The sequence below is a fragment of the Delphinus delphis genome, chromosome 1, assembly GCF_949987515.2.
Source record: "Delphinus delphis chromosome 1, mDelDel1.2, whole genome shotgun sequence".
In the NCBI taxonomy this organism is placed as follows: Eukaryota; Metazoa; Chordata; class Mammalia; order Artiodactyla; family Delphinidae; genus Delphinus; species Delphinus delphis.
The window spans coordinates 150,544,841-150,554,971 of NC_082683.1; the positions used below are offsets into that span (position 1 = coordinate 150,544,841).

Here is a 10,131-nt window from a genome sequence, read left to right on the forward strand (position 1 = left end):
TGCCGTGAAGCTCATGTCCCCTTAACTGCTACCTAAAGGGCAGGCAGGTCAGAAAAGTTACAGGCTAAAAAATTAAAAGTATTTGCAAAACTGTAGTTTAATCGTTATTCATGAGCAACAGCAACAACTGGAGGAGGGCTGCCAGTGTACTCCAATTAGCTTCCAGCCCAAATGATGTGATGACTAGAGATTGTGGAAGTGAGGATGAGGAACCGTCTGTTGTTTTCTGTCTTTACTGCAGTAGCTAGTTATTAAATATTAATAACTAACATTTAACGACACGGGTTTTCCTAAGAGTCAGCCTTTTAATCTGTCCTTGAATTTGACTGATATTGGGTCTTTGGGGAAAAATATAAGAGCTAGGCTTCATCATGTTCACAAGATCCTGGATATGTCCATTCAACTGAAAGAATAGGAAATAGATTTGGAGCATGAGGGATGAGGCTTGAGCTTTTATTAGTGGAATAATGTATGGCATCTATGGAATAATTTTTAATCTTAGCTCCATAAAACTTTTAAAGATAGTGAGAAATCTACCTGGGGACGGATTTAGGCAGGTGAAATCATGTCGAACAAATCGCTTCTGAAGGATCTTCTCTATTCCAGAATTATTTTAAAATAAGATTCCAAACGGTTGAAAGGATTTGAAACTTTGCGTACTTTTTTTAAAAAGAAAAATAGTGCATTAACTACACTTCCCAGGAGGCCAGGCGGGCGAGTCTCCTCACTCGCCTACTTCTCTTCACCGCGAGGTAAGATGGGAAATGTAGTGCCTCAAGCAACGCTGCACGTGACGCACGCGGAGGAAGGCGAGAGGGACTGCGCCGCCTGGTGCGGTATGGGGTCTGGGGAGTCTGGTTGTGAACGTCTTTTTCCCCGGAATTTGGTTTTTGCAGTGCGGGGAGGGCTCCCATCCTTTCCCTGACCGTGAAATGAGCTGGCCCGGGTTCATTTGCCCGCCGGAGCAACGCCGGGGAAGTCCCGGTGGGTGAGGCACCGTGGTGCCTCATCCAGTTTCTCGGTAGCCGGGCGGGGAGGGGGAGAAGGTGAGAACAGCAGGGGGCTAGCAGCTTGCACCCTGCGCCCCACCCAGGCTGCGGCCGCCCGGGGAGGAAGCGCGTATAGGTTGAGTGCGAAGTTTCCTTTTTTGCTTTCTCGTCAGAGAAGCCCCAACGGGCGGTTCGGCGGGAATGCCAAACTTCAGTTTGAGCGGGGTCGCGAGCCAAAGGGTTTAAAATAAGTTACTCCCCCCACTTCCCGCCGCCGTATAACGTCCATCCCGCTAGCCATGGGCAGCCGCGATCACCTGTTCAAAGTGCTGGTGGTGGGTGACGCCGCAGTGGGCAAGACGTCCTTGGTGCAGCGATATTCCCAGGACAGCTTCAGCAAACACTACAAGTCCACGGTGGGAGGTGAGACGTCGCTGCGGGGGCGGGGTAGACGAGAGGCCGGGATCACGGGACTTGAGCCGCGGACTCAAGTGGGGTGGGGAACGGGGGATTTGGTGTCTTTGGGTCCTTCCCCGGGCCTGGAAATAGGTGTCTGGGATCCTGAAGGGAGGCATGCTGGTGTTTGATTTGCATGCCACTCTTGGGTTTCCCCCAATTAAGTTTTCCCAGCCTGAGCTGATTGTCTGGAAAGAGAGCAAAACTGTGACGATGGGAAATGAGGGCGGGTGGATGAGAAAATGAGCGATTGCTGCGTTTCGCTAGGGAACTCAAGTCTCCTCCTGCAGCCTTCCTAGCGGTCACAGGCACATCTCTGCGATCAGCAGAAGCAGCTGAGACCCTCTGGAGCGCCTGGTTAGGTACCAGTTGGGGCTGTTGTCCTGCCTCTCACGGGAGTTACAGACAGCTGTTGAAGGAACAGAAAGGTGTTTAACCTGGCCTCAAGGAGCCTAGTTTTGTTATGGAAATACCTGCATGGGAGGGCCCCTTGGCCACACAATCAGATGCTTATCAGGGCTGAAGAGCTGTGTGTTTTTTGTCCATCGATTGCTTAAATAAAGACTAGGAATTCTTCCTAGTGTAAAATATACCACTTTTCTGACCTATCTTCCCCCACACACACACCTTTTTCTCTCAAACTGGGGAGATGAAGGAGGCAGGGAAGACAAAGAGTTAATTTCTTTCTTTCCAGTTTGGCCTTTGGACTCAACTGTCTTTTCAGAAGTAGAAAAATGCCTTCTAATTAGAAGTTTAGATGGGAAGAGCTGGTGAAGAAGGAAAGTAACAAACATTTATTTATCTCCATTAAAAGAACATTTTTTAAGGAAAAAAATTGCAGTAATGTAAGTTTTGAAATTGTGTGCTAGTGTTCATTCTGGAATTTTTTTAAATTAACATGCATTTACATTGCAGTTAAAACACCCTCCTTAAGAACATTCATGAAGGGCTTCCCTGGTGGCGCAGTGGTTGAAAGTCCGCCTGCCGATGCAGGGGACACGGGTTCGTGCCCCGGTCCGGGAAGATCCCACATGCCGCGGAGCGGCTGGGCCCCTGAGCCATGGCCGCTGGGCCTGCGCGTCTGGAGCCTGTGCTCCGCAATGGGAGAGCACAACAGTGAGAGGCCTGCGTACTGCAAAAAAAAAAAAAGAGCATTCATCAAAATTAAGTGTTTAAAGTTTCAAACAAACAAAAGTTTCAAAGATTGTTTCCTGACCATTCTGCCCCACACTGCTCAATAATATGAGCTTCCCTATTTCATGAATTTGGTTTAAAAGTATCCCACTAACTTTTAGCAATTGTTGTAGTTTTCCTTTAGTAGAGAATATAATTGACTGGCTAATTTTTTGTTCAGTGTTTATTCTTAATTTTCCATAGCTTTTATTTCTGTCATAGACGTGGAGAAATGTATTTCCAAATCTCAGAAATTATCCTGTTGCTGTCCTTATCAAAAGCTCTCCCCCGCAGCCTTAACTCATGGACTCAGCATCTACAGATGTGGCAGTAGATTCCAGCACTGTTCTTAAGCGTCATCCATGGAGTATCTTCTTCCTGGTGAATCCTCTGGGACCTTTTCACTTTATCCCATTCCTGCCCAAGATAATTCCTACGGCCTTATGGAGAATGTAGAATTCCCTGAGGGTGTGTTTTTCTCATAATACAGTTGGACTAGAAACCAACACTGAAATGTGGAAGATGCAAAAGCCAACCCACTTACCTCATTTCCCTCTTCTACCCCATCATCCCTTCCCTGAGAAAACCCCCTAAATCTCCCAGAAACTGTTTAACCTGAGATTAGGAGTTGTTTTTATAGTTACTCCCATCCTCCTATCCCCAGCCTTAGAGACAAGTAGGATCAAATACATTGATTTGATGAGAGAGTAAAAACTGGAGATGCCTTCAGAGATGCATGTGAATTACCTGTCCCACACTTAATACATGAGTGTGGGCTCATCTCAGTCCATTGAGGGCTTAAAAGTAACCAAACAAATAAATAATGAATGAATGAATGGGATTGGAGTTGTGTGTCTCTAGGGTTGTAATTGCATATTTGATATGACTTTGTGGATTTTTTAAGGTAAATTTAATTCAAGTATATTATACATAAATTTTCAGTGGATTTTGCTCTGAAGGTTCTCCAGTGGTCTGACTCAGAGATGGTGCGCCTCCAGCTGTGGGATATTGCAGGTAGGATGGATAAGACTGGACAAGAACAAGGAAGACAAGCTCTTCTGAGAGCTTGTTGGTTTAACCAACAAGCTCTCAGAGAAAGAATGGGACAGGGAAACCAGAAGTTTTTTCCTGAAGCTGGAATGATTGAACTGCTCTGAGGACATATAAGCTGAATAGATGTAGAGCTTTTGTAGATGTTTTCTGTAGATGTTTTGCCCTGAATAAATGTAGAGCAGTCTCTGTGTGGGTGAGGGTCTGGCAAAGTAGTGAACTGTCCAGACCGTAGGTAGATGCTCCCACAGCAGGGGGAGGGGGTGCTCTTTCTAGGTTTTCAGCTGACCTTGGTGAGAAACAAGAAAAGAGAAGACAATAATAATAATAGCTATCCTTATTTATTATGTGCCAAGCACTTTTCTGAGCATTTTAGATTCACTGACTCATTATTAATCCTTACAACTATCCTATGATAAAAAGCTACTGCTTGTTTCCCCACTTTACAGATGCTTAATCTGAAGCACCGAAAGCTTGACTTGTCTAAAGTCACATAGATAGTAAATGACAGAGCAGGGATTTGGAATTGGGTGATCTGGGCGCAGAATCTGGACTCACCCACTACGCATACTGCCCTCTTTCCCACAATGAAGATGGAAAGGGCAGGGTGTCAGGGAGGGTTCCAAGGCTGGCTCTCAGGATCCCTTCTCAAGAACCGTCTCCTTACTTCCCAGGGCAGGAGCGCTTCACCTCTATGACCCGACTTTACTATCGGGATGCCTCTGCCTGTGTTATTATGTTTGATGTTACCAACGCCACTACCTTCAGCAACAGCCAAAGATGGAAACAGGACCTGGACAGCAAGCTCACACTGCCTAATGGAGAGCCGGTGCCCTGCCTGCTCTTAGCCAACAAGGTATGTGGTCGATCTTGGAAAATGGCCCCTGGCCTCAATCCGTGGGCAGAGAGTAAGCGTGTCTAAACTGCACTCTGATTGTGGGTATCCACTTGCCCTTCTCTACCTCCTTTCAAGAGATGTTGAGACTTTCTTTGGGAAGAATGTTGGCTGTAGATTTCAGATGCTGCTGTTCTAGCCATGGGTGGAACTGTTTTAAATCCACACGTATCTGAGCAATGTTTCTATTCCCAGGAAGTTTATGGTGTTGCCTTTTATTTATTTTCTTTGCCAGTGTGATCTGTCCCCTTGGGCAGTGAGCCGAGACCAGGTTGACCGGTTCAGTAAAGAGAATGGTTTCACAGGTTGGACAGAAACATCAGTCAAGGAGAACAAAAATATTAATGAGGCCATGAGGTGAGTAGCTCATGCTGTTCTAGGGATAGGCACGCAGATTTACCCATCTTCCACTGCAGCCCCTTGGACCTCCTTTCCTTGTTTCTGAGCAAACAAGAACAGACTGAGCCACTGGAATGCCAGCTCCTGAAGGTCAGGGATGCTGTCTTCTCTCCTGAGATAATTGGGGACAAAGGGGCATTTAAACCTTGTGGCTTTACTGAGTGCCATCTGGTGACAAGACAGATAATATCTGCCGTTTCTCCATCCAGCTTCTCAGGCTTGTTTTTTATTTGTTTTTTAGAGTCCTCATTGAGAAGATGATGAGCAATTCCAGGGAAGATATGTCTTTGTCCACCCAAGGGAACTACATCAACCTGCAGACCAAGCCCTCTTCCAGCTGGGCCTGCTGCTAGTAGCATTTGGCTTGTTTTCCTTCCCAGTTCTAGGAGATCCTTCTCTTCCCTTTGGTTGCCCACCCAGCAGTTTTACTAAGTACATTTGAACTGTCTGCTGCTGACGGTCCAGTAAGGGGGGCCATCATCACTAAGAAAAGACACGTGGGACCCATGGGCGTTTCTGCTGCCTCTGCTGCAAGTTGCCTGTCACTTGCTGCTGGCTCACGGGGCCCAGTCAGTGCCTTCTGTCCAAAAAAGATCATCTCATCTCTCAATTTGTGATCTGGGATTTTGTGGGAAGGATTAGAAGTCAGCATCTGTGTTTTACGGATCATAATTCTCACCTACTTTTGAGCATATTCTTCCATTTAATGTATATTGATATCTCAATCTGATAGGACTTCAGATTGCAAGGAAAATGAGATCAAAGGTCATTTCCCAAATTCCTTGTTGATCATTGCTTTCAGATTCTTTCTGTCTTGGACTTTGAATTTAAACACCTGATTCTGAGATACAGGAGAAATGGGGCTGGATATCTATGGGTTTAGGGCTACTGGAGGTAAACCAAAAGTCACTATTTCTTTAAGCTTCTCAAGTCATATTAGCTTTCTTTTGTCTTGGTTTTAAAAATAGTTAACCTTTTAAATGATCTGTCTTTGGTTAGAGCGATTCTTTCCCAAAAAAATTAATTCTCACTTTAAGGTTTTCTAGTGTCTCTCTCCCAGTGGGATGGGGACAGGGTTTGCAGGTTGATGTCTTGCCACGTAATGCTGCAAGTGACATCAGTTGGCCGTGGTACCCTGAACTAGGTCTATTCCTCACAGCTCTGGGAGTCTGAATGGAAGAAGAGGGTCAGGTTAACAGAACAAAATCCTATGGGGCAACTTGCTTAGGAGCACTTTGGGTGTCTAGCACTTAACAGCCATAGAAAATAAATATTATGTGTAGACCTTTGCCTGGGGGTGGAGAGTAGATAGACAGAAAATCATTAGGTAATTTAAGTGCTAAATTGGGTGGAGTTTTTAGTATCAAATCACTTCTAGACAGTTTAATTTGTTAAATTCTCACAGGATGGTGATTTATAACCTGCCCAACGTTATGAATATTCTTAGTGAGCTCAGGCTTAGAGCTCTTTGAGAGACACTTACCTAAATAAGTGTTCTAAGTCAGTGGTTCCCAAATCTGACTAATGAGAACCACCTGGGAAGTTTAACGATTTTAAAATAAACTGTTTTAAGATTTCTGTTTCCCAACCTCAAATCTGCTGAACCAAAATGTCCAGGGATGAAGCTTGGGGATTTGTTGTTGTTTTTCAGAGTTTCCCAGGCAATTCTGCTCAGCCCGGTTTGGAAACCCTTGCTGGAGAACGTGGTAAAGATGCAGAGACCCGGGCCTTCCCTGGGCTTCTGTAGGCTCCATTAATTGTCCAGGTGATTTTGACACACACCAGACTTTGAAAAGCACTGTCCTAAGAGAGCTCAGAGGCCAAATATCAGAGCCTTCGGTGGTTTGTTTGTTTTTAATGCCAGTTGTTATAAATTTTGCACAATCTTCTGAGACCTTCAGGTTCTCTTTTGTATTACTCTTTCCAGGTAGGGTTTTTATTACAATGATTCTGAAAATAATAGTGGAATAACAACTTCTCTATGAAAATAAAATTGATTTTTATTCACTGGTTTGAACCCCTGAAAAATCACAAATAAATGGGAAATAAGTATTGTATTGATGGTAGTTATTGGCCTTCAATGTGACTTTGTTATTTTATACTGATAGAGTATTGTGGAAATGGAGACTTTATTTTTTAAATACCTTCTTTAAAAATGAAGGTAAGGGCTTCCCTGGTGGCGCAGTGGTTGAGAGTCCGCCTGCCGATGCAGGGGACACAGGTTCGTGCCCTGGTCCAGGAAGATCCCACATGCCGCAGAGCGGCTGGGCCTGCGCGTCCAGAGCTGTGCTCCGCAATGGGAGAGGCCACAACAGTGAGCGGCCTGCGTACCGCAAAAAAAAAAAAAAAGAAGGTAAGTGTTATTCTGTTTATCTGTTAATTTACCAGTACTGATTGCCTCATTCCAATTCAGAACTTGATGTAACTTCTCAAATACTGCAATGGTGACCATTTAAAAAACTTGAATATGCTTTCTTTTCCCACTTGCTGACTCAGGATATTCCTGCCTTTTCAAGCATTGCTAGAGACTGGCCTGCCAGCCCTTCTGGATTTTCTCTCCCAGTTGGTCAACGTTATGGCCCTGAAACTAATTAAAGAAGAAAGTGAAATATTTCTCCTTATGTTCCTATCTATAAAGAAAAGGGAAAGCAATTAAGATAAGGAAGAAGAAAATATTTACATGGTTAGAAATGTGATTATACTAAAAATAATTAGATCCTATCATTTGGATGCTACCTCTTGGGTAAAAATTGTTTGGAACATGGATATCATTGTAGCCCTTCCCTAGAGAAATTTCCATATTTGAGACAAGATACCCCTTCAACCATCCACCAGGTCTGTGGCCAAAGAGAAAACATAAGCATTCCCTGCAGACTGTTCTAAGAGACCCAAGGAAAGGCTGAGAACAGAGCTGTGGGACTGTGACTGCCCTGACTTTCAACTTTGAACAGAATAGCTGAGTGATCAAACAAGCCAGGAAAGGAACCCTAAGTCAAGGAAGGCCCCTAAGCATAAGTGATGGTTTGCTGTTTTGTACTGCTAATGAGCTGGAATTGCTCCAAGATGCCCTTACTCACTTTCCTTTCCTATTGCTAGGGAATATTTGGGTTCCTTATTTTTCCCTTTTATCTCCAGATTTAACTGTTTTCTTTAGATGGTCTTTCTTCTGTCCTCAGGACACTGTCCCATCTAACAGGAGGCTCTTCCTGCCTGTCGTCCTTTTGTAGGCAGTGGCCTGCTTTTGACATGATCTAAGGCCATGGTTAGAAGATGTAAAAATCTCCATGGTAGGTATTCTGTAAAATCTAGTGACTAGATTGCTCAGGGAAATAAACCTCAGTGCCCTTTTCTCCTTCACCCCGCTTGGTTCACTATGTATAGGAAGAGGCCTCAGCTGTGTACATGACTCATTTATTAAAACCAAATAACCCCCAAGTTGGAATGGATAGGAAGCCACTAGACAATGTGCATTGGGGACTTCCCTGGTGGTACAGTGGTTAAGAATCCGCCTGCCAGTGAAGGGGACACGGGTTCAATCCCTGGTCTGGGAAGATCCCACATGCCGCAGAGCAACTAAGCCCGTGTGCCACAACTACTGAGCCTGCGCTCTAGAGCCCACAAGCCACAACTACTGAAGCCCGCATGCCCTAGGGCCTGCGTGCCGCAACTACTGAGCCTGTGTGCTGCAACTACTGAAGCTTGTGTGCCTAGAGCCTGTGCTCTGCAACAAGAGAAGCCACCGCAATGAGAATTCCGTGCACCACAACGAAGAGTAGCCCCCACTCGCCGCAACTAGAGAAAGCCCACGCACAGCAATGAAGACCCAACGCAACCAAAAACAATGATAAAAAAAAATGTGCATTGGAAAGAACTTTACATGTATTTTTGATTCAGCCATAAATACCAGAGACTTGAGAATATATCTACATATGACCTTTGTTGTTGTTAGAAAACCCTGCCTTCTCTTTGGCTTTCAAGCATAATCTGAATTCTGTTCAGTTTTATCTGCAGGTTTCAGTATAATACTGGTATTGCTCTGTTTAGGGTTCTCCAGGGAAACAGAACTAATAAGATGTGTGTGTGTGTGTGTGTGTGTGTGTGTGTGTGTGTGTAAAGGGATTTATTACAAGAATTTGGCTCATGTGATTATGGAGGCTGGCAAATCTAAAACTTATGGAGCTGATGTCCCAGTTAAAGTCCCAAGGCTGGCAGACTGGAAGAGCTGATATTCCAGTTCAAAGGCCACCAGGCAGGAGAATTCTCTCTTACTCAGGACAGGGCCTTCAACTGATTAGGTGAGGCCCACCCACGTTAGGGAGAGGAAACTACTTTACTACATCTACCAATTTAAGTGTTAATCTCATCCAAAAACACCCTCACAGAAACACCCAGAATAATGTTTGACCAAGTATCTGGGCACCCCATGGACCAGTCCAATTGACACACAAAATTAACCATTACTTGCACTTAACGGTACTTTACTATGTGATGGTGCTGTTTTGATAACTTTTCTTCACACTGAACTTTAATTTGATTCACACTCATCTGATTAGGAACTAACTACATATTAATGGGAGTAAAGAAGAGAAAGCAGATAGGAAAGGAAAACGATAAGATAGACATTTTATGATTTATCATGATATGAGAAGGGCAGCCCAGTAGCACTGGATACCAATATCTGACTTGGTGTAAACTCTTCCCTCAGCTCTGTGAGTTGTGTATGCTTCTTACACTATCTCGGAAATAAGAAAGCAGATAGTTCTCATTTTATGTTTGAGGGAACAAATATCTCAAAATTTGACTAACTGAAAGGCAGCTGGTTGAATTCGTAATAAAGCCAAGACATAACTGCAAATCTTCAAATTCCCCATCTCCATTCTGTCATTTAGGTTTCTGTGAAGAATTTGACCTGAAACACCTATTTTAGAAAATAAGCCCAGACATTTAGAGAAACAGAACTGGCCCCTTTTGGGTTTGAAACTCTTAGTTTGTGTTATATAGACTTTGAGACCATGTTCGTGTGTTGAATAGACACGTGTGTAATTAAATTTGGAGCCAAATTAAGTGCAGGTTGAATAGCATGCAGCACCGATATGTCCTGAGATGTTTGACAAGTTCCGCTTACTAAGATATGTCACCCAAGTGCAGTGACTGTTATTTAATTTTGAA

General features: G+C 44.1%; 1 protein-coding gene across 7 annotated transcripts; it reads left to right on the top strand.

Annotated features, from left to right (window-relative positions):
• The first annotated feature begins 674 nt into the window (after positions 1–674).
• RAB29 (RAB29, member RAS oncogene family) lies at positions 675–7,019 on the top strand. Of its 7 annotated transcripts, none has more exons than XM_059995919.1 (6): positions 675–836; positions 1,287–1,412; positions 3,561–3,632; positions 4,343–4,524; positions 4,799–4,920; positions 5,204–7,019. In XM_059995919.1, the coding sequence occupies exons 1-6, from the start codon at positions 758–760 to the stop codon at positions 5,313–5,315; spliced, it is 693 nt and encodes a 230-aa protein (XP_059851902.1). In that variant the 5' UTR covers positions 675–757; the 3' UTR covers positions 5,316–7,019. The 7 variants fall into 7 exon arrangements, with proteins under 7 accessions (XP_059851902.1, XP_059851912.1, XP_059851934.1 ...); XM_059995951.1 differs by having other exon boundaries at positions 777–831; XM_059995935.1 differs by having other exon boundaries at positions 790–831; positions 1,163–1,412.
• Positions 7,020–10,131: the final 3,112 nt, after the last annotated feature.

Bases quoted from the DNA above. Each gene is read 5' to 3' on its own strand.
- RAB29 (XM_059995919.1), top strand. From the start codon at position 758: ATGGGAAATGTAGTGCCTCAAGCAACGCTGCACGTGACGCACGCGGAG. The intron at 837-1,286 runs GTATGGGGTCTG...CCATCCCGCTAG, and splicing joins GGACTGCGCCGCCTGGTGCG to CCATGGGCAGCCGCGATCAC. The intron at 4,921-5,203 runs GTGAGTAGCTCA...TTTGTTTTTTAG, and splicing joins AATATTAATGAGGCCATGAG to AGTCCTCATTGAGAAGATGA.